This window comes from Bos grunniens, chromosome 7 (genome assembly GCF_055505025.1).
Source record: "Bos grunniens cultivar Pamir isolate PY7600 chromosome 7, Bosgru_T2T1.0, whole genome shotgun sequence".
NCBI classification, from domain to species: Eukaryota; Metazoa; Chordata; class Mammalia; order Artiodactyla; family Bovidae; genus Bos; species Bos grunniens.
In genome coordinates, this window is record NC_141171.1 from 87,771,900 (window position 1) to 87,796,039 (window position 24,140).

The following is a 24,140-nucleotide window of genomic DNA, read 5'->3' on the forward strand; positions in this document are numbered from 1 at the left end:
CACAGTCAAATAACTAATTGTAAAAAAAGTGGTAAAGACATCCTAGAAAACAGGTGCTCAAACTTTTCTCTCCAGGATATTCTGAATCCCATGCTCCTTATCTATCTCTTTGCCACAACTTAAAAATAACACAAACAAAGCTAGTGGTTCATTTTATTAGTACCAAACACTATGGGTCCATCTCTTTACTGGCAATCTGAAGAAGGGCTTACATATTAGGAGATAATAAGGAAAAAGGAGCAATATTTAAAAACACAACATAAAAACTCCAAACACCACAAAAGAAATGCTTCTGAGACTTAGCTATGATTTCTCTCATTGCCTGGGGGACCCCAAGTCTAGGTTGGAAAAACACTGCTTCATTTTTACTGAAAATGGATACAAGAGTCTATAAAGAAGACAATTTCAAACTCCTTCACTTACACTAAAAAGCAAAATAACATCTTCAGCCAGAAATGGTATCAAATGACCAAAAGGAAATTTCTCAAAGATTACACCTACTGCCAAATTTTGATACCACAGAATCATTAAATAACTTACAAGGTATATCAACACTAAAGGAAGAAACAACAAAATTAGATGCAATCAAATTCAGGTGGGAAGTATAATCATATATCATTAATATGTTAATATAACACTATACCACAAAGACCTAAAATGTTATAATGCCTACACCCAGAATTCATACTAGAAAAATCTTCAAACCAATTACTTATTGAACGCCATACTGGAACAAAACCTTTCCATAACCCATAATGTAAACACTCAAACAAACATTCTGATGTAAAATACCACGCTCTGGCTAGGGCCAAAGGTTCAAGCTTTCATCCAATAGTTCACAAGCCTCCACTTAAATCAGAACAGTATATTTACAATCTCTTAAGTGTAAAGCCTTTGACTGTGTGATCACAATAAATTGCAGAAAGTTCTTAGAGATGGGAATATCAGTCCAAATTACCTGTTTCCTAAGAAACCTGTCAAAAAGCAACACTTAGAACTGGACATAGAACAGGAGACTGGTTCAAAATTGGGACAGTAGTATGACAAGGCTGTGTATGGCCATTTTGCTTATTCAACTTATATGCAGAGTACATCATGCAAAATCCCAGGCTGGAAGAAGCACAACCCGGAATCAAGATTGCCGAGAAATATCAATAATATCAGATATGCAGATGATACCACTCTAACGGCAGAAAGTGAAGAGGAACTAAGCTGCTGCTGCTGCTGCTAAGTCACTTCAGTCGTGTCCGACTCTGTGCGACCCCATAGACAGCAGCCCACCAGGCTCCTCCGTCCCTGGGATTCTCCAGGCAAGAACACTGGAGTGGGTTGCCATTTTCTTCTCCAATGCATGAAAGTGAAAAGTGAAAGTGAAGTTGCTCAGTGGTGTCCGACTCGTTGTGACCCCATGGACTGCAGCCTAACAGGCTCCTGCGCCCATGGGATTTTCCAGGCAAGAGTATTGGAGTGGGGTGCCATTGCCTTCTCTGGAAGAGGAACTAAAAAGCCTCTTAATTAACCCCTCAGTTCTACCTGAATAGAACACCTCCTTTAAATGCTAGCTTATTTTGCTTTATAAGATCTTCATTTCTGAAATAAACAGAATGTTCAGTTCAGTTCAGTCGCTCAGTCATGTCCAGCTCTTTGCGACCCCATGAATCGCAGCACGCCAGGCCTGTCCATCACCAACTCCTGGAGTTCACCCAAACCCACGTCCATTGAGCCTGTGATGCCATCCAACCATCTCATTCTCTGTCATCCCCTTCTCCTCCTGCCCTCAATCTTTCCCAGCATCAGGGTCTTTTCAAATGAGTCAGCTCTTCGTATCAGGTGGCCAAAGTACTGGAGTTTCAGCTTCAACATCAGTCCTTCCAATGAATATTCAGGACTGATTTCCCTTAGGATGGACTGGTTGGATCTCCTTGCAGTCCAAGGGACTCTCAAGAGTCTTCTCCAACACCACAGTTCAAAAGCAGCAATTCTTTGGCGCTCAGCTTTCTTCACAGTCCAACTCTCACATCCATACATGACCACTGGAAAAACCACAGCCTTGACTAGACGGACCTTTGTTGACAAAGTAATGGCTCTGCTTTTGAATATGCTGTCTAGGTTGGTCATAACTTTCCTTCCAAGGTGTAAGTATCTTTTAATTTCATGGCTGCAGTCACCATCTGCAGTGATTTTGGAGCCCAGAAAAATAAAGTCAGCCACTGTTTCCACATCTATTTGTCATGAAGAAAAACATCTATTTCTGCTTTATTGACTATGCCAAAGCCTTTGACTGTGCAGATCACAATAAACTGTGGAAAATTCTGAAAGAGATGGGAATACCAGACCTGCCTCTTGAGAAACCTATATGCAGGTCAGGAAGCAACAGTTAGAACTGGACATGGAACAACAGACTGGTTCCAAATAGGAAAAGGAGAACGTCAAGGCTGTATATCGTCACCCTGATTATTTAACTTCTATGCAGAGTGCATCATGAGAAATGCTGGGCTGGAAGAAGCACAAGCTGGAATCAAGATTGCTGGGAGAAATATCAATAACCTCAGATATGCAGATGACACCACCCTGATGGCAGAAAGTGAAGAGAAACTAAAAAGCCTCCTGATGAAAGTGAAAGAGGAGAGTGAAAAAGTTGGCTTAGAGCTCAACATTCAGAAAACTAAGATCATGGCATCCGGTCCCATTCAGCTCAGTTCAGTTCAGTCGCTCAGTCGTGTCCGACTCGTTGCAACCCCATGAATCACAGCATGCCAGGCCTCCCTGTCCATCACCAACTCCCAGAGTTCACTCAAACTCACGTCCATCGAGTCGGTGATGCTATCCAGCCATCTCATCCTCTATCGTCCCCTTCTTTTCCTGCCTCCAATCCCTCCCAGCATCAGAGTCTTTTCTCATCAGTCAACTCTTCGCATGAGGTGGCCAAAGTACTGGAGTTTCAGCTTTAGCATCATTCCTTCCAAAGAAATCCCAGGGCTGATCTCCTTCAGAATGGACTGGCTGGATCTCCTTGCAGTCCAAGCGACTCTCAAGAGTCTTCTCCAACACCACAGCTCCAAAGCAGCAATTCTTCAGCGCTCAGCTTTCTTCACAGTCCAACTCTCACATCCATACATGAATACTGGAAAAATCATAGTCTTGACTAGATGGACCTTTGTTGGCAAAGTAATGTCTCTGCTTTTCAATATGCTATCTAGGTTGGTCATAACTTTCCTTCCAAGGAGTAAGTGTCTTTGAACTTCATGGCCGCAATCACCTCTGCAGTGATTTTGGAGCCCAGAAAAATAAAGTCTGATACTGTTTCCACTGTTTCCCCATCTATTTGCCATGAAGTGATGGGACCAGATGCCATGATCTTAGTTTTCTGAATGTTGAGCTTTAAGCCAACTTTTTCACTCTCCACTTTCACTTTCAAGAGGCTTTTTAGTTCCTCTTCATTTTCTGCCGTAAGGGTGGTGTCATCTGCATATCTGAGGTTATTGATATTTCTCCCAGCAATCTTGATTCCAGCTTGTGCTTCTTCCAGCCCAGCGTTTCTCATGATGTACTCTGCATAGAAGTTAAATAAGCAGAGTGACAGTATACAGCCTTGATGCACTCCTTTTCCTACTTGGAACCAGTCTGTTGTTCCATGTCCAGTTAGGGATGGAATACATTTTTGCTATCATGTGCTTGACATTTTTAAAATTCTAATTTAATGTCAACACTTTTCATACTGTAATTAGGTCATAATTTATAGTTGCCAATACAAAAATAAGAACAGAATAAGGACAGGTCGGCAGATTTACTTAGTAGGAAGTATTTTAAATATACTTACCTTTGAGCTGGAGATAAGAGCTTTCAAATAGCGAACAGGCTTAATTTTTTGTTTTAAAAATGGCAAATTTCTCTCATCTAGGATAACAGCTTTAATAACATAGATGTGTTAAAGTACTACCATGTTTTAACTTAATTTACACCTTTAAGACCCAATTCTCGGATTAAGAAAATGTATTCTACACCTTAACCTCATATTGTTATTCAACAATATGTTTAGATGCTCTTTTGAGAAGGAAAGAAATACAAAGAAATCATATTCTGATATGAAATGTTGCTAGTTTTTTTGCCAATACACAAATCTATTGCACAGTATCCTAAGGAATAAACAGAGAGGTTTTCACAGATGTTTCTCAAAAGTTCTTCACAAAATGTATGATTACCTTTTCACAAAATGTATGATTACCTTTTAAAAACAGATCACATTTCCACTGTAAACAAGTTGCATGTAAACGGAAAGTTTTCCTAATCTGTGAAAGATTATATTCTTGGGGAACACTAACAATAACCTAATGTTTTTTCCTATTCAAATGATGAAAGTTATCACATCTAGTTTTCCATAAGAAAAGGCAAACAAAATACTCAAAAATCACATCATACTTTGCATTCTTGCTGCAGAGAAATCTAGAAACTCTAAGGTTCTGCTATAGAACAGATACTAAAAACTAAATTAAATAAAGTAATAATCCTTAAGAGCTACCAAATAAAATCCTCTTATAATAATCTGATCCTATCTTCAAATGTTTAAAAAAACCAACAAAATTCGATAAATTTTTAACTAAAACATTTTTTCATATTTTCTTAGAGACAAAACTTCAATTACTTTATTTTAGTTAAAGAGAAAAGAAACAAACCTAAAATTCTCTCAGATAAATAAAAGCCAAAAACTATTATGCAACTTTAAACCCATCCTATAAAATAGTTTACAGCCAGCCTCAACTTAATCAGACTGTGGAAAAATGATGACCAGATTTTTGAAAGCATAAAGATATTGGCTTTATTAAAAAAAAATAAAAGCAAACAACAAAAAACTATTAACTAATCTTCTGATTAAAATAAAGCAAAACAATGAAAGTTAGCCTTATATTTTTAGATTCATAAGAAAAATTACCATTTCCTAGCTGAAAGAAAAAAAGTCATACTTGACTATAAATTAATAAACAAAAAAACAGTCCTACTTGTCACTTAAGTTCCCTATATAATGCTAGGTTTCTGACCTGAAAGGTGAATAATTTGACAGTATTAATGTCATAGAAGATCTCCAAAAGTTTGTTAAAGAATCAGGTTTTGACATACTATGGATTTTCCAAATTTTCAAGACAAAACAAGTACCTTGGCTCAGATTCAACAGCCCTGAGTCTGTTCCTTTTTCACTGGGAAACATGATATCTTACACAGTTCACTGCAGGGTTTAGCATTTCATTTTTCCTATTAACCTAAAGCAGAACATTTCTGTAAAGAATAATTTAGAATCGTTTAAGGAATTTAGAAGCGGCGACTAAGTCATGCTACTTTGCTATAGTTGTCTATTTCCTATAGCAAACAAGTACAGCATTTAATTTGTAGACCTTTACAAATCTACATACAGAACTGGATATTTAACACGGAAAACCTAAGAATTTACTTCAATTTAAACCATTCACAACTTTTTGATTTGTATAAAATCTGCATGTGTGGCAACCAAGGCAAATTAAATTTTAAAACATAGTCTTAAAAATATATGTCATGGGGTTTTGTACCTTAAACCATCCACACTGTGAAATACAAGCACTGTGGAAATGTGACTAACGATCCAGGTCTTTAACCAAATATAATAGGATGACTGAGCAGCTTTTCCATTCTTTGTAGAACAGCTTTCTTCTCACTTAAATTCACGTAATTGACTCAGTATTACTCTGCAATACAGCTTATTCATAAGAAAAGGTTAAAAAAAATCCATCAATTGTACAATATTTTAATTTTTAAAAGTTTTATTTCTACCAAAGGATCTCTGAATTCTGCAAGCACCATGTTTACCTTTATACTTTTATTCTTAAATGAAAATATATGCTTCGTATTATGAAATCAGTGGACACTTCTCCAGCAACTAAAACTTCATGGGTCATCACACAGGAAAGACAATCACTACACCTACTCCATCCTCATTGTAAGGCTTTCTTTACCCCTTACCTTCTACACAACATAAACCTGGCATAAATGGCAGCAGAACATGCAGACTTGGACAAAGTGTGGTTAGAATTACAAACTGGCAAGAGAGTAGAGCTGAGAATTAATATGGGTTTTGGAGTAAGACTGGAAGTAGGTGTGATAGCTTAGATGCGTGTACATCTCAGCTGAAGAAGGAAGCAGAGCTGATGACAAGAGATGAACCAGTTTTAAGTTCCAGGGTTCAAGATTTGAGTGTCACATGTTTTAAAAAAATCATTCTATTGTTTTTCAAAACTTTCAAGATTCTGTAAATATTGTAATTGTTGTTCAACACAAGAATGTCAAATAAAAACTGATGAGAAGGAAAAGGAACACAAAAGTAAGACAGTTTTCTTCCTCACTTTGAAGTGAACCAATTATTTAAGTTATATGTGTCTAATTTGCAGACCATTTTAACAAAGGCTATTTCATCAGTAACAACTGCAGAGAATTTCTGAATCGACTGATGTATGTGTGACTCTGGAATTAAGTGGAGCCATTGTCCTATGTAATCAATGGAGACATGTGTTTGACTAATAAGTAGGCACATACAATAAGAAAATAAAGAGAAGCCAGACAGAGGTCACTGCAGCTAGACTGTTCATAGGGTGTGAAAGGCATACCAGATATGTTATAACTAAGATAAAAGGCTATTAACAGACTCTTCTTTGGAGTTAATCTGGATATCAGGCATTTAATTCTGGTTTCCTGCATGCCATTGAAGGTAGCAGGTCATTTTCTCACATGCTACACATTCGAAAGAAAATCATGTACCCAAGCATATACACAATTCTACTTTCCTTCTTCTTCCCTACCCGCTTTGAGGAGGGTCAAAGTTGGCAGAAAATAGCTTGGATTATAAAGCCCTTCACCACTTTCTGTCCTCCCTGGGATGGAGAGACGGCCAGCGACCAGATCCCTGCAGGGATGCTATTGTGTGGTGCCTTCTGCAAGTGCACTACTTCACACTGAGGAGAGCCAGTTCAGTGCTGAAGACTGCTTAGGACCTTTGCTCTCACATTATCGGGCATTACTGAGTGAAATGAAAGGTAAAAAATGTATTCACATAAACAATACTTTGAATAGCTATTAAGAAGTACATTTTTCTAATTTCTCTGGTAAGTAGACATTAAAGGCTGTATCACATTAAATAAAACTGGGTATCAAGATACGCATTTTAACATAAATTTGTCATAGCTACAAAACAAAGAGAATGAAACAAAACCAAGAATATATCATAATAAACAATATTTCAGAGAATATAAAAACTCACAGTATGAAAAAAGTAATGACATATTCAGCTAGTGCTAATTATCAAGTTATAATAGTTTTAGTACGTTTAATATGACGATGTCTAAGGATGCTATTCATTCTGACTAAATGATTTTTCACTTATTTAATACTATAGAGCTAAATATTTAACCTGTTCTTCAATAAGTATACCACTGAATATCTGGGGGTCTTATTCAACTAACACACATGATCAGTATTTATACCCAGTACAATATAAATCTTGTGAAGATGTCAACTCTTAAGGCTTTGTTCTGGCTATTCTACTCTAAATTATACCTAAATCAACCCGAAAGAGTCAACAGAAGGATAGCACAGTGGTGCTGAATATCAAATCGCATCATTTATTTCAAATGGTATCCCCTAACAAGTTTAAAAGACAGTTCAGTGGTCACTGGCTGAAATAAAAAATGGAAAACATCTATTAATTCTCTTACTCCCCAACTCTGACTAAATAAACCACACAAGGAAGAAAGCAGAACTCCCCAAAACAAAGACTAGGAAAAGAAATGACAGTAGAAAAAAATTACAACAAATTTTGGAAGGCATTAAGTAAATGGACAAGTAGTAATTAATTTAGGCTTCAATTTTCTCTATGTGAGATCTACAAGGCAAGGAACCCAGTGAGAAGAAAGCCAATTCATTTATAAACCATGGTACAAAAGTCAGGAACTAGAGACAGCAGGGACCTCTAAAGGTAGGCTTGCAAAACGTAGGAAAACAAGATGGTTGGTTGAATGACTGTATTAGTATAATTAGACTTTCTAGATCTTCTGTTTTGTTGACTCACAGAGATTAAGGTGATGGCTTTCCCCCAGTTCTGGCAGAACCCAGAAGAATTAAATTTTAAAGATATTAAACCAGAAAAGACTGGGCTTGGGGGTATTAGGTAAAACTTCAGGTGACAACGAAGAGCTGAGAACAGGGGCAGGGGGAGGACCCAGACATGTATTTAAATCAATGCCTGCACACTGAAAATGTTGAGTCTCTGAGCCTTCCCCAATCAGCTCTCATAACACTAGATGTCAGGCTTAGATCCCACATATGGGACATGGCCAGATCTTCACTCAATTAGCCACTAAAAAGCCTACCAATCAACAAGCTCCAGCCATCTGCAAGAAACTTCCAATTTTTAACCCCTCCTTCCAAATATAAACGGATACTCAAAGACCATAAGACATTCCAGAACAATCTTGAACATGACAGTGATTAAAACAAAAAGGGAGGAAGAGGGAGACTCAGAAAATAAATAATGCAAGGTGCAAATTTAAGCATAAAAGCTATTAATGTTCTTAAAAAGATATTACACAACCATGACACACAACTGCTATGAAAATGGAGCTTTCAAAGAAGTCTTAATTTTTTAAAAAAAGTTGATATAAAAATTTAACAAAAGGGTTAAAAGAGAAAAGTAAGAGAAAAATCAAGAAAACTGTATAAAATAAATGGAAAGGGAGAGATAAAAGTTAAAGAATCATTCAAAGAAATCCAACATCTCACTAACTAGAGTTTCTTTTTTACACTGTAGGGAGTCCTGGTCAGGGAACTAAGACCCTGCATGCCATGCGGCATGGCCAAAAAAAAAAACAAAAAAAAAACCCACATAGAGAAAACAAACTAGTGGTTATGAAAGGGGAGAAGGGAGAGGGAGAAAATTAGAGGTATGGGATTAGGAGATACAAGCAAACTACTATGAATAAAATAGATATGCAACAAGGATATAGCTGTTAACCAAACGCGGTTCAAACCCACTCAGGGATGTGTTTCATCCTTTGGGTTTCTTTGGTGGCTCAGACAGTAAAGAATCTGCCTGCAATGCAAGAGACCTGAGTTCAATCCGTGGGTTGGGAAGATCCACTGGAGAGGGGAATGGCAATCCACTCCAGTATTCTTGCCTGGAGAATTCCATCAACACAGGAGCCTCATGGGCTACAGTCCATGGAGTCGCCAACAGTCGGACACGACTGAGTGACTAACACTAATCTAACTAACCTAAGGATATATCACATGGCACAGGGAATCACAGCCATTACCTTATAACAACTTTTAATGGAGTATAATCTGTAAAAATACCAAATCACTATGCTATAAATATGAAACTAGTACTGCATATCAGCTATACTTCAGTTTAAAAAAAAGAAGAGATGTATCTGAACTACTAAGGTTTAGAATTCTACAGACAGTTTAGCTTCTATACAATAAAAATAGAAAACTGTTTGAGGAGGGTAATAAGAGGTCCAATCACACAAAATATTCTTAGACACTAACTTCAACAATCCCAGAGTCAAGAAATGACCATATTTTTCCTCTATTTTGTTCATTTGACTTCCTAATTTCTTCTTCTATATGAATCTGCCAAGCACAAGCAACAACTTTCCCAAGCACCACTATCAGAATGATAACTTCTCTATGTGTGTGTGTGTGTGTGTGTGAGTGTGCACATAGGTTCATGCATTTAAAATAATTATTGGGCAAAATTTCAAACTCCAAATAGAGTATATTTTATGATTTCTCAAAAAAAAATTATCTCCATATTTAGAAAGAAAAGAAGGAAAGGGAAGGAGGACAAAGGTGCAATAATATCTAAAATCTAAAAAACACCATTATCATGTATTATTTAAACATGAGTAAGGAATGGCATCCGGTCCCATCACTTCATGGGAAATAGATGGGGAAACAGTGGAAACAGTGTCAGGCTTTATTTTCCTGGGCTCCAAAATCACTGCAGATGGTGACTGCAGCCATGAAATTAAGACGCTTACTCCTTGGAAGGAAAATTATGACCAACCTAGATAGCATATTCAAAAGCAGAGACATTACTTTGCCAACAAAGGTTCATCTAGTCAAGGCTATGGTTTTTCCCGTGGTCGTGTATGGATGTGAGAGTTGGCCTGTGAAGAAGGCTGAGCGCCGAAGAATTAATGCTTTTGAACTGTGGTGTTGGAGAAGACTCTTGAGAGTCCCTTGGACTGCAAGGAGATCCAACCAGTCCATTCTGAAGGAGATCAGCCCTGGGATTTCTCTGGAAGGAATGATGCTAAAGCTGAAACTCCAGTACTTTGGCCACATCATGCGAAGGGTTGACTCATTGGAAAAGACTCTGATGCTGGGAGGGATTAGGGGCAGGAGGAGAAGGGGACGACAGAGGATGAGATGGCTGGATGGCATCATTGACTCAATGGATGTGAGCATGAGTGAACTCCGAGAGTTGGTGATGGACAGGGAGGCCTGGCGTGCTGTGATTCATGGGGTCGCGAAGAGTCGGACACGACTGAGCGACTGAACTGAACTGAAGGAAAGCTGCAAAGAACTACCTAAAAGAGGTGAAAGGGGCTCCCTCTGTGACATGAGTCAGACAGGAAAGGAAAGGGAGGGAACTGCTTTCTTTCCTTGTATTTCACCTTTTAAACTATCTACCTCCATTAAAAAAATTTTTTTCCAAGTATATAAAGAGGATTTCAACAAAGAAACATTCTCTAATGATCTAAAATCCTTTCTAAATCAGAGACAAGATCTAATAGTGTTAGCTGTAAAAGGAAAACAAATTCATAAATTAATATTAATGATGTTTTGAAGGATACATTGCAAAAGACAAAACAAGCAGGCACCAGACTAAGCTGATATTCATTTCTTGTGTGGGCTTCACAAAACTGTAGTAGACTTCAGTTACTAGATAGACAACTGTAGCAGCCACTGTGAAATCCACCAGCCACTGGTATTCTGGAAAGTAATGCAATGCTGAAAAATAAAGGTTTAAGAAAGAAAGTTTTACTTAAACTGAAAAACAGCTTTAGGAAGATTTATCTATAATTAACTTCAAATGTGAGATTTTATTGTTTGATGATTTGCCATGTAAGGTATGCAAATATGAGAATCTAAAAATGTGAGAAACAGATTGAGAATACTGCCATCCAAAACTAAACTTTAATACATTGTAAATTAAATAATAAAACTGAAATGATTACCAAAAATTATTTAAATGGTTGTTAAAAATATGATTGCAAAATGAGTTGGTATTTTTTTAAATGATTAGCTTTCACAGAAATTATAAATTATTACTTGAAAAAAAAAGAATCTGAGCAATAATATTTTAGCTTTAGAATATAACTTGATAGAGTACTATACAGATTTACTTATTTTCATTTCTATGAAACAAGAGAGTTGGACTTCATGTCACATTTTACTAACCTTACTAATGGAGTATTAATAATTTTGTGAGTTACTGCAGGCTAAAATAATAAATTAAGTAAATACACTTTTTATTCTCTAGAAGAAAAGTTCAAGAAATGCCTGTCAACTCTCCATAAAACCATACTCCTTCAACAAACTATTCCAACCTTAAGGGTTGACATTAAAATTAACACTGTCTCAAAGTGTAATTCCATTCCCTTTTCTTGGATATTCTGGTTTATTTCTGCCAGAGAATAGTCTCAAAGATCAATATCATTTTGCAAAAGACCTTCTAGAAATGTGGAAATATATCATGTACCAGAACACCATTTCCTATGTTCTCACTGGCACATAATAAAATGATCTACATTACTCCGGGAAAATTTTAGTTGTAATATGTAACACCTGAGGATATTTTAAAATCTGAATTTACAAAAAAAAAAAAAAAAGACTTTTAAAAATAAACTACCACTCAAAATAAGAGTTATTTAAAATATAAAAATAAACTAACCAAACTTACATCTTCATGAGGTGACAGCAAAACTTCCAGTTCCTTTCATAATTAGGTATATTCTTTATTCACGTCAATTTAACACACTTACTTTGCCTTCAAGCTATTTTAACTGCTTTAGGTTTTTTGTTGTAATAGACCTAATAACTTCTGAACATCAGTCTGAAAGATTTACCCTAAAGTACTTAAAGAAATCCTATTCTGTAGAACCCTCTCCTCCCCTGTAGTCATTCAGTTGAACTTCTTAAATAACTTTCTGGAAAGACGGCGGAGAAATGGAACAGACAGTCAAAGACCTGTTTATCTAAAGATAAAGTTATTTCGTTTTTACTAACAAAAGTTAAAGTAAATGTTCTAATTCTCCATGCCTGCCCACATTCACACAGGCTTCCCCCAGGGAACTCATTCATAGCAAACAGACAGGTGACATTCAAATGTTCTTATGTCCTTTAAGAGATTTGTCTAACAGATAGCTAACACAAACTGAAAGACTTTTAAGATAGTTATTGGGCTATCAATAATACATACATTCAATAAAAGAACAAATTATATATATTCTTGGTTATGTATATAACTCAAGTATTACATTCTTCTTTCTATATTCAATAATGTAATTATATACATGCATATACATATATTCTCTCAATAGAATATTGCACTAAAAACCGAGAATTCATCAATTCCAGTGATTTGTATTAGCCTCCTGAGAGCACCTAAAGGGCAGGTAGAAAACCCTCTACTTTTACCTAAACAGAGACACAGAGCATGCATTCACAAATGATTATATAAATATAAACATAAATAACATCTCTCTCTATTACTGATTAACTAGAATAATCTTGATGTTACATGATCAGTTATTTAACAAGTACGATTTGCAATTATTGCTCAAAATTGTAAAACAAAACACTGAATAAGCTGAAGGCACATTACCCCTAACTTCAATTTTTTAAGTTCATTAAGTAGCCTAATTCTCGCTAAATGTCTCTACCACATTCAGAGTTATTTAACTCCTCTATCTAACAAGTTGAAAAAAAAGTCAGTAATAGTTACATACCTCATAGAACTGTGAGGGCAACATAATACAAATAAAGCACTTGTAACAATGTCTGATAAGTAGTCAATTTAAACTATTATTAAGGTTGATTAGCTGATAATTATCCATTACACATCAGTTATTAGTAAGAACAGCAAAATTCTGTTATAGAAATCAGGAAATGTGTATAAGTATTCTTGTCCAAGTACCCACACCTATCAGATTAACAAAACAAATGGGATAACTAATCAAAAAGTTCAAGTGCTTTTACATGTTTTAAATATTACATGAAAAACAGTTAAAAAAAGGGGGATGAGGTAACCAGTCTCAATAGTCTGAATAACACTAGACAACTAACGTATATTGTTCATCACTGACACTTTGTAGGAAACCCTTTCCATATATATATATATATACACACATACATACAATCCTGTAAATGAAGCATCAACTTTCAAATGTAATGAAGGCACCTTGTTTCACAAAGTAATTCTTTATGAGATGTGAAGTGACTCTACTAAGATTTTTCTGTGGTGGTGTGATTTAATCCAAGAAGGACCAAATTACATAAAGATATACAGCATTACCAAAATTATGTTTAAATGTCATTTTAATTTCTTACTTATCATATAAAACTGTAGTTCTTAAACCTAGTCAAAAAATCAGAACCATGTGGAATACTTAAAACAACACAAATTCCCAGAGTCCCAGAAACCATTGTAGATTTACTGAATCATCAAGGGTAGGTATAAGAGAATCTTTATCTTTAAAGAGCTGCTTAAGTGGTTCTGATATACAGCCAGGTCTGAAAACTAGTGTTCTAAACATATCACCTTAGATGCTTTTCTCTTATAGGATTTGAATAATTTCATATAAATTTCACTTTAAATTTAAAATCATTATAGTTATTACATAATTTTAAACACTAATATACAGGGGGGAAATTGAGTGACTTATTCAGAGATATCCAATAAAATCTTGAATAAGTAAAGTTTTCTATTTCTAATCCAATTCATCATCCTAAAACCATTTTCCTTTCTACTAAGTGTAACATAAGGTTGAATTGCTTTAAATATAGGTAGTTTAATACAAACATACAGATGCCTTTCTACAAGCAACATTATAAAACATGAAAACTGATACAGATGGCAACTTAGAATTTGAGATAGTAAAAACGGTAACCTCAGCATTTACAAAAACTGTGTAACAAACTTGCATAAGACGGCCTCTTCTGAAAAATGGGGAAAAATAAGGCTTACTATAAGTTAGGTGGATAGAAAAACAAATTCAATTCAGATGAAGTCATTTTGAGCTTCTTAGCTCTGAGAAAGATTTCAGTCTGTATAATGGACTTAATGATTAGGAAAACAAAAGGATCTAACAACAAAAGATAAATTCAAGTACTTTCACTAGCATAATATAAAACTGAGATTTACAGAACACTTTACCCAGATTTCCCTTACCTAAAGTATCCACTTCTGTAACTGACTTTGTTTCTAGATGGAGATCAATATCCTTTGGAATGGTTAGTGGCTTACTTTCAATGTGACCATTATATTTCCTATAAAAATCAGACAAGTGACACAAAAAACAGGTTACCCTCACTGTTATTCAAGTGTTTGTATCAAACTAACTACAAATGAGGTTATATATTTCATAGCGAAAAAGGGGCAGAAGTTCTCATATTTTATCAAAAAGGAGGTAAGGCACTAAAAAGTAGATTTCAAAAGGGGAACTACAAAATATGGATGTAAATTATTAAGAGAACACACAGATTACCAGGAAAAGAGTTATCTATACTAGTGACAGAAACAAAACCTTGACTGCTAGCTTACCATCTCACCCCTTTTTCCTGCTCTCTTCTGGGATTTAAAGACAGCCCTAACATCTCTTTCCTGAGGCACACAAGTAAAAGGAAATGAAGACAAAATGCATTTCACTCTGAAATTATACACATACACACATACATACATATACACAGACCTGTAGCTATAAACAAATCAGAACTGAAAATATATATGAAGATTTATTTGCATGAGAAATTCAGAAACGTGCAAGGCCAGTTCAGAGCTGCTTTTACAAAGAATCATGGGTGGAGGAAAACAAGAGAATTCTTCAGGTGCATGTGTTTTATTTCCAAATTTAATTTTTAAACACAATCAAACATAAATCAAAAGCAATAAACTAAGTTTCAGTAACAATAATTATAACACCAAGAAATGACTTTGTATTTATCCTTTAATAAGTATAAACTGAGAAAACCTCAATAAAAATTTTAATTCATGTCAATAAATCAATAATAACTACTGCTACTAAAACAGCATAGTGCTGTTAATGTATCTTTTTGTAAATGTAAAGCATTTTCAAAATATAAAAATTATTATAAAAATAACAAAATTATTGGATACAAGGCATATAATAAAAATTCAAATGTTTATAAAATAAATACTATACTACCTAAGCTCACAAATGTTGACCATGGTAGTTGTGAGAGGCAAATGCAGAGTAGTTAAAAGGAAATGTAGAAACTAAAAATTGACCTGGATTAAAATTCTGACTCTAATAGCTATGTGAACTCGAGCAATTCATTTAACACCTCTAAGCAACACCTTCCTTACTAGCAAAATATAAATTAATAATGAATATTTAGGGTTATTGCATGGATTAAACAAGACTGCATAAAAGTGCTTTGAAATTTTTAATATTTGACAGAAATATTTTATTAAAGAATATAACCACTGGAATACAAAGAAGGAGGATTTACACTTAATATTCCAATGACCTTCAAGGTGTATTTGTAATGATAAGTGAAAAAGAAAATTGTGGCCAAATCAGAAAAGACAAGACTTTTCAAACTTTCAATTTCAAATAATCATTAATGTTCAAAAAAACTTTTCAGTCTCTATAAATCTATTCACCCACATTAATATAATTTTTATGATATACACGAGGAATTGGTGATAATGTTGTCACCAACATTTTAAAATATATTAGAATCACAGATTCAGATCCTAAGACGTTCTCCCCAGTTAAGGAAACTAAGGCCCATTTAGAGAGGCTAACTGACATATACTTTCTATGAAGATTCACTATAAATAAGGACATAAAATTTTAAAGCTGGAAGAATCTTTCAAAATTACTGTTTGGTCCTTCTCCTTCACAGATGAGGCTGCTGGAGTCTATTCAGTGAGGTTTATTAATAGGCAATTTTCTTCATAAACTTTAAATATAATATTTAAGAGCCTGTACAGGATCTAAGAAGTTACAGTGTTCACCCCTTTTATTAAAAAAAAAAAAAAGAGAGAAAAGAGGTAAAAAGCAACTGAATTTGCCCAATTTCTGGGTGGTAGCAAAATCTGGAAAAGAACCCAAACCAACTGGTATCTTTAAATGAGTTGCAAAGACATGGGTTATGGGTCTCTCAACCCCCCACTAACAATTTCAAGTAAAATTATCATTTTTGTGTTTATATATTAGATTACTACATATTGGGTGCTCTTAAAGGGCAATTCAATATTATTTTAGATCATGGATTTTGATTTCAGATTTTCCAATTGTTTATAGCATAATCAGTATATGTTACTTTAACCAAAGTATCAAAATACATTACCATAAATTCTGTAAAATATTTAACACTTTACAAACTATAACTTACCTATCTTTTCTGCTTTTCCCTTTTTGCTGCTTTCCTGCAAGAATTCTTAATTCTTCTTCCGTAGGATGTTGATACCATCTCAAACTAAGAAAAAAATTTAATTCTTTTTAAATAAAGAATTAAAACCTCCAGAATTATTCACTTACTCTACAAACATTTATTGAGTTTCCTAATTGGGAAGACACTGCAGGGAAATATCAGGTGAAAAACTCTAACCTGAACAGATCCGACTGCTTAAGCCTTAAAAGGTTTAGATTCAAATTCAACAAACACCCACCAAGCACTTACTAGATGCCAGACTCTACAATGTTGTTTGTAGGTATTTCTCTTACAACTGATACACTATGAATATATATTAAGATCCTACTGTCTTACTTTAACAATAAAGGGTGTGAACTTTGCAGGCAAGCTTGCAGGAACACATTCAAATTCTCTCTACCCATCCTTCATTTACACAGAAGGAAATGTTCAGTTCAGTTCAGTCGCTCAGTCGTGTCCAACTCTTTGCGACCCCATGAATCGCAGCACGCCAGGCCTCCCTGTCCATCACCAACTCCCGGAGTCATGGAGACTCACGTCCATGGAGTCAGTGATGCCATCCAGCCATCTCATCCTCTGTCGTCCCCTTCTCCTCCTGCCCCCAATCCCTCCCAGCATCAGAGTCTTTTCCAATGAGTCAACTCTTCACATGAGGTGGCCAAAGTACTGGAGTTTCAGCTTTAGCATCATTCCTTCCAAAGAAATCCCAGGGCTGATCTCCTTCAGAATGGACTGGTTGGATCTCCTTGCAGTCCAACGGACTCTCAAGAGTCTTCTCCAACACCACAGTTCAAAAGCATCAATTCTTCGGTGCTCAGCCTTCTTCACAGGCCAACTCTCACATCCATACATGACCACAGGAAAAACCAAAGCCTTGACTAGACGAACCTTTGTTGGCAAAGTAATGTTTCTGCTTTTGAATATGCTATCTAGGTTGGTTATAACTTTCCTTCCAAGGAGTAAGCGTCTTTTAATTTCTTTTAATTTAATAAGGAATTGTTATTTGTCTTAAAAAGAGTCCTCTGAATGCCCCCAAAACTACAAGTAGTCTTTGCTCTTCTTTCCTTCCTTAATTTAGCTGGAGAATTTTCAAACTTGATGTAAGAATTAGAGTGAATTGCTGTATTAACAAAACCCTTTACTCTTAACCACATCTAACCCTCTTTGGTTCAGTTCAGTTCAGTTCAGTCGCTCAGTCATGTCAGACTCTTTGCGACCCCATGAATCGCAGCACGCCAGGCCTTCCTGTCCATCACCATCTCCTGGAGTTCACTCAAACTCACATCCATTGAGTCGGTGATGCCATCCAGCCATCTCCCTCCTACCCCCAATCCCTCCCAGCATCAGAGTCTTTTCCAATGAGTCAACTCTTCGCATGATGTGGCCAAAGTACTGGAGTTTCAGCTTTAGCATCAGTCCTTCCAAAGAAATCCCAGGGCTGATCTCCTTCAGAATGGACTGGTTGGATCTCCTTGTAGTCCAAGGGACTCTCAAGAGTCTTCTCCAACACCACAGCTCAAAAGCATCAATTCTTCGGCGCTCAGCTTTCTTCACAATCCAATTCTCGCATCCATACATGACTTTTTGGTTAGGGCTCCAAAAACATGTGATTGTATTTACCTCCACTACCCAGTCAAAATATCTAGACAAGTCATTTATTCCTTCCCAAGCACCCACCTTCTTATTCACAATTTCCTGTCTCACCTGAACTTCCTATCTGTCAGCCACCTAAGTTTGATATTTGGGTTTTACCTTCAACATGCCCTTTCCATATATTAGCATTAATTCTGTTCTTTAACTCTTAAAAGTTCCAAACTTGCCTACTTCCTGAAAGGACCTCAGTTCAGCATATCTTCCTTTCTAGCTGACTATGGCAAAACTCTTCTTTTCCCCTAGACTCTCCTAAACGCATTCTAATCCCACATTTATTTTTTTCCATAATGCAAATCCTATCAAGGCATATATGCCTGCATAAATCCTTTCCAAGACTCCTCACAGAGTAAACAAGTGAGTAAGACAGCTAAGCAAAGATACCAACCAATATCCTGTTGTGAAAAAGAAACAAGACACTTCATATTGAAAGATCTTCCAATTTTTCAACCACAAAAATCTAGATTTTTAAAGTGAAATACCTCAATTTTTAAAAAATGCTACTGCTGATTTTCTGTTTTAAAAATATTGCTGAACTGGTAATGTGAGTAATGACCAAATATTTAGTGATATAAAGAAACTGTTAAAAATTTTTTAGCTGTGATAATGGGATTACAGTAACTTTTTAAAAGTTCATATATTTTAGAGATATACACTGAAATATCTATGAATGAAATAATAATATTTGCTACAAAATAATGTTGGGGGAAGAGAAGAAGGGAGTACAGATGAAACAAACTGGCCACCAGCTATTGTAATGACTACACGGGAGCTCATTATATTTGTTATATATTCATGGTATCATTCTGTCTGTTCTTTGTATATGTTTAAACATTTGCATTAAAGCTAAAATACACATTACAATGCCATATATAGAGTTTGTGACCTCTTATTTTAATAGCCTTTCACAATCTACTGTCTACTTCATCAGACTCAAGAATTCCCTTTTTGGGGATGGGAGGATCCAGAGGGAGGGGACATAAGTACACCTATAGCTGATTAATGTTGATGTAGGCAGAAACTAACATGATATTGTAGAGCAATTATCCTCCAAGTACAAATAGAACCACCCTTTTGAACATGACCTTCTACCTAGACTAAGTGACATTTATTCCACAAATTCTTTCATCCCTTGGCATTTTTGCATATATCCTTCCCTCTGCTTGAAATACCTGTGCTGCTATTGGCAAACTTCTAATTTACTTTGATGCTTTATAAGGCGATCTCTCTGTGGTATAATAAAGAATACATCTGGTTACTGCCCTACTTATAGCTTCAGGATGGAGGTGGGTCACCAGAAATACCACCCAATTAGAACTGGAACTTTCAGCCAGCTGACCTCCAGGAATGGGAAGGGTGTTGAAGATTAAGTTTCAATCATGCGGCCAATGATTAAAATCATGCCTATGTAATGAAACTCCATAAAATCTCTAGACACCGAAGCTCCGAGGAGCTTCCTAGCTGTTAAACATACTGAAGTACCTGGAGGGTGACATGTCCTGATTCCGCAGGGAGAGGACATGGAAACGCTGTGCTCCTTCCCAAACCTCGTCCAATGTGTAATCTTTATATTAACATAACTGTAACCACTGCACTTTCTTTGGTTCTAATTGTTATACAGAATTACTGAACCTGACGGGGTCATGGAAATGCTGGTTTTCAAAAGTATGGCTCAGGGATTCCAAGAACTTGCAGCTGGCATCCAAAGCCTGTGCATTCTTATGGAGGATTTTGCCTTTAACCAATGGAATCTGAGCTAACTCCAGGTAGCTAGTGTCAAAATTGAACTGCAGTTGGTACCAGACTGATTGGGGTAAAACGGAATATTCCTCTAGCTGATAGATCTGTGGAGTAAAGATTTTGTGACTTACTTGTTCCTGTATACTTCAAAACTAGTACAGTTACTGGCATATAGTAAGTGCTCAAAAAGGATCAATGAATGAATGCAGTTCTCCTCTTAAGGGTTTTAAAATAAAATATATATATCCCAACCCAAAATGCCCTAAACTATACTTAACATGGATAAGGAGGCACTTCCTGAAATTTCACTCAAAGTCCAGAATTTTAACTTACAGTCGATTCTCATTATTCACGATAGTTATGCTCTATAAAGTCGCCACGAACACTGAACCATTGCTCCTAGGGGAAATACACGGTTAGGTTCCCATGAGCCTCCAAGTCACAACATCTTCAATCAATCAATACAAACTCTTGTTTTATGTGTGTTTCTGTTTAAAGATACCTTAATATATACTAATGATTCACTAATATTAAATTCATGGTCAACAGTAATAAAACTCAGGTGTGAACAAAACTTATCTAATAACTGTAATCTTAAGTATAGTATTTTCCTGGTATCTGTGAATATTAGTGAATTTTCTCCATAGGGCACATCATAACCTTCTTGAGCTTAGGAACACTAGATAGCAAGCACTGCAGCACTATACTTGGGGGCCATTTTGAATAGCAAAGTCACCAAAAAAGCAAAAATGTATAAAGATGGACTAGTTAGACCACAAAAAGGACACCTGATTACATTATGAGACGTACAACAAGAAGGCTTCAGCTGGGAACCTAGGCCTCAGCTGGGAACAAGCTACTCAAATTTTGTACCACTCTGTATATATTTCTATAAATGACTTCAAAAGCACCACAAGTACGACTTTTGGGATTACAAATAAATTTTAGCAATTAGGCAAATCACAAGTACAGAATCTACAAATAATGAGGACTGAGTATATAACATTTAGGAGAACACATAAGCAATAACTCATTTATAAAGCCTAAAATTAGTTGTTTATTTCTTTGAGGAAATAATTCTCAGTGAAAGAATCTTAGTACTACAGGAAAACTTAAGTTACATTTACAGTCCTACAATAATGAAATATTTTAAGACCCCTACATTTTCTAGGATCTATTTTCTTCTAAAATATTCTCAGATTTAATTGTGTGAATCCATTTTTCTAAATACCTGTAATTTTGGTATTTAAATCCATAGGCATTAATAAGATCACCTAACTAAAATAAAACATAGTAGAAGGCTAAACAGTTAATAAGGAAGCGGGAAAACTGAGTTTATGAGAACAAGTATGTACAAATTCAGCACTGAAGTAAAAACAGGGAAATAACCCAAACCTAAGGAATGGATATGGGAGGGGCTTTGCCATTTAAAAAGGAAGGGAGGCAGAGTTGTGACTCTTTTATTTATTTGTTGTTATTATTTTTAATGGGAAACATTTTAAAAATGTGTGTGTGCATTAATAGGAATAGTCCTACAGATATAAAGCAATTAATGGCACAGAGATGGGAAATGGCCAAATTTGTTTATTTGTTGTTTTGTTTGTTATTATTTTTAATGGGAAACATTTTAAAAATGTGTGTGTGCTTTAATAGGAATAGTCCTACAGATATAAAGCAATTAATGGCACAGAGATGGGAAATGGCCAAAGAAGCCAAGTCTGAGTGAAGGTTAGAGGGGATGGGGTACAGCCCACAAATGAAGCTATTGGGTCTTGATAGCAAGAGATATCCTCCATAGGCCAAAATTAAAATATGTAAACAGTAAAAAACAAAAAACATAAGTGGCATGAAGATAAGAGGGAGAACAAAAATAAAAAACAAAGAGAGGCTGCACATGCACCTAGGGCTAGGGCTTTGACGGCATGAAGATGAGAGAGAGAGAGGCTCCTGCTTTAAGAGCTTAGAGTGAGGCTGAGGCAGGAATGTGTAAATGAAGAGAGGTCTGGGGCTGAAAAAGCTGGCTGAGAAGTACAACACACAAGACTTCCAGGCTGCATGGAGGAGCCATCGAAGGATGTGAAAACAAAGGAAAACCTATTAATAAAAGTATAGTTACACACTTTTCTTCAATAGCCACTGCTTCGTAGAATTTGATTTCATATGATTCCTATCTAGCATACTTTAAGTTTTGACCTAAATTTTTGGTCTTTTCCTTTGCAAAATGACTTGGAACCTGCTTCCCATGATGCAATTTGTCGTCGTTCATCAGTCGTGAAGTCGTGTCAGACTCTTTGTGACCCCATGAACTGCAGCATGCCAGGCTTCCCTGTTCCTCATCATCTCCCTGAGTTGGCTCAATATCATGTCCACTGAGTCAGTGACGCCATCCAACCATCTCGTCCTGTTGCCCCCTTCTCCTCTCGCCCTGAATCTTTTCCAGCATTAGGGTCTTTTCCTCTTCGCATCAGGTGGCCAAAGTAGTGGAGCTTCAGCTTCAACACCAGTCCTTCCAATGAATATTCAGGGTTGATTTCCTTTAGGATTGACTGGTTTGATCTCTTTGCAATCCAAGGGACTTGCAGGAGTCTTCTCCAACATCAAGGTTCAAAAGCATCAATTCTTTGGTGCTCAGCTTTCTTTATGGTACAATTCATATCCACACTGGATGTGATTACTGGAAAAACCATAGTTTTGGCTATATGGACCTTTGTTGGCAAAGTAATGTTTTTCCTTTTTAATATATTATCTAGTTTTGTCATAGTTTTTCTTTCAAGGAGCAAGTATCTTTTAATTTCATGGCTGCAGTCACTATTGTCCGCAGTGATTTTGAAACCCAAGAAAATAAAATGTCACTGCTTCCAATATTTCCCCTTTTATGTGGCATGAGTGATGAGACCAGATGCCATGATCTTAGTTTTTCGAATGTTGACTTTTAAGGCAGCTTTTTCACTCTCCTCTTTCACTTTCATCAAGAGGCTCTTTAGTTCCTCTTCACTTTCTGCCATTAGAGAGGTATCATCTGCATATCTGAGGTTGTTGATATTTCTCTCAGGAATCTTGATTCCAGCTTGTGAGTCATACACCCCAGCATTTCATGTATCACCGACTCAACAGACATGAGTTTGAGTAAACTCCAGGAGTTGGTGATGGACAGGGTGGCCTGGTGTGCCGCAGTCCATGGGATCACAAAGAGTCAACGCGACTGAGCAACTGAACTGAACTGAATTCTGCATACAACTTAAATAAGCAGGGTGACAATATACAGCCTTGATGTACTCCTTTCCCAATTTTGAACCAGTCCGTTGTTCCATGTCCAGTTTTTCGTTACTTCTTGTCCCGCATACAGATTTCTCAGGAGTCAGGTAAGGTGGCCTGGCATCCCCATCTTATTAAGAATATTCCACAGTTTGTTGTCATCCACACAGTCAAAGGAGAAGCAGATGCTTTTTTGGAATTCCCTTGCTTTTTCTATGATACGGCATATATTGGCGCTTTGATCTCTGGTTCCTTTGCCTTTTCTAAATCCAGGTTGTACATCTGGAAGTTCTCAGTTCATGTACTGCTGAAGCCTAGCTTGAAGGATTTTGAGCATAATCTTGCTAGTATGTGAAATGAGTGCAACTGTATGGTAATTTGAACATTCTTTGGCATTGCCTTTCTTTGGGATTGGAATGAAAACAGACCTTTTCCAGTTCTGTGGCCACTGCTGAGTTTTCCAAATTTGCTGGCATATTAAGTACAGTGTTTAACAACATCATCTTTCAGGATTTGGAATAGCTCAGTTGCAATTCCATCACCTCTGCTAGCTTTGTTCATAGTAACACTTCCTAAGGCCCACTTGACTTCACACTCCAAGATGTCTGGCTCTAGGTGAGCAATCACACCATCATGGTTATCTGGGTCACTAAGATCTTTTTTGTATAGTTCTTCTGTGTATTCTTGCCACCTCTCAATCTCTTCTGCTTCTGTTAGGTCCTTGCCGGTTTTTGTCCTTTACTGTGCCTATCTTTGCATGAAATGTCTTCCCTTGGTATCTCCAATTT

General features: G+C 36.2%; 1 protein-coding gene across 16 annotated transcripts in view; it reads right to left on the reverse strand.

The window, feature by feature from the left end:
* The window catches only part of TMEM161B (transmembrane protein 161B), a 75,212-nt gene that overhangs the window by 19,367 nt on the left and 31,705 nt on the right, over positions 1-24,140 (reverse strand). For 7 of the 16 annotated variants that reach the window (XR_015168117.1, XR_015168116.1, XR_015168118.1 and 4 more), the window contains exons 3-5: positions 16,669-16,752; positions 14,477-14,574; positions 10,878-11,034 (exon numbers count right to left, since the gene is read on the reverse strand). Coding sequence is in view for 9 of the 16 variants with exons in the window: in XM_086412943.1 (XP_086269069.1) it covers positions 10,878-11,034; positions 14,477-14,574; positions 16,669-16,752 (339 nt within the window). In the remaining 7 variants the exon portion in view is untranslated. Of the gene's footprint in view, positions 1-5,151; positions 5,272-5,558; positions 5,726-10,877; positions 11,035-14,476; positions 14,575-16,668; positions 16,753-20,430; positions 20,497-24,140 lie in introns of those variants that run through there. The other 9 variants (XM_086412945.1, XM_086412954.1, XM_086412950.1 and 6 more) reach the window with 5 other exon arrangements.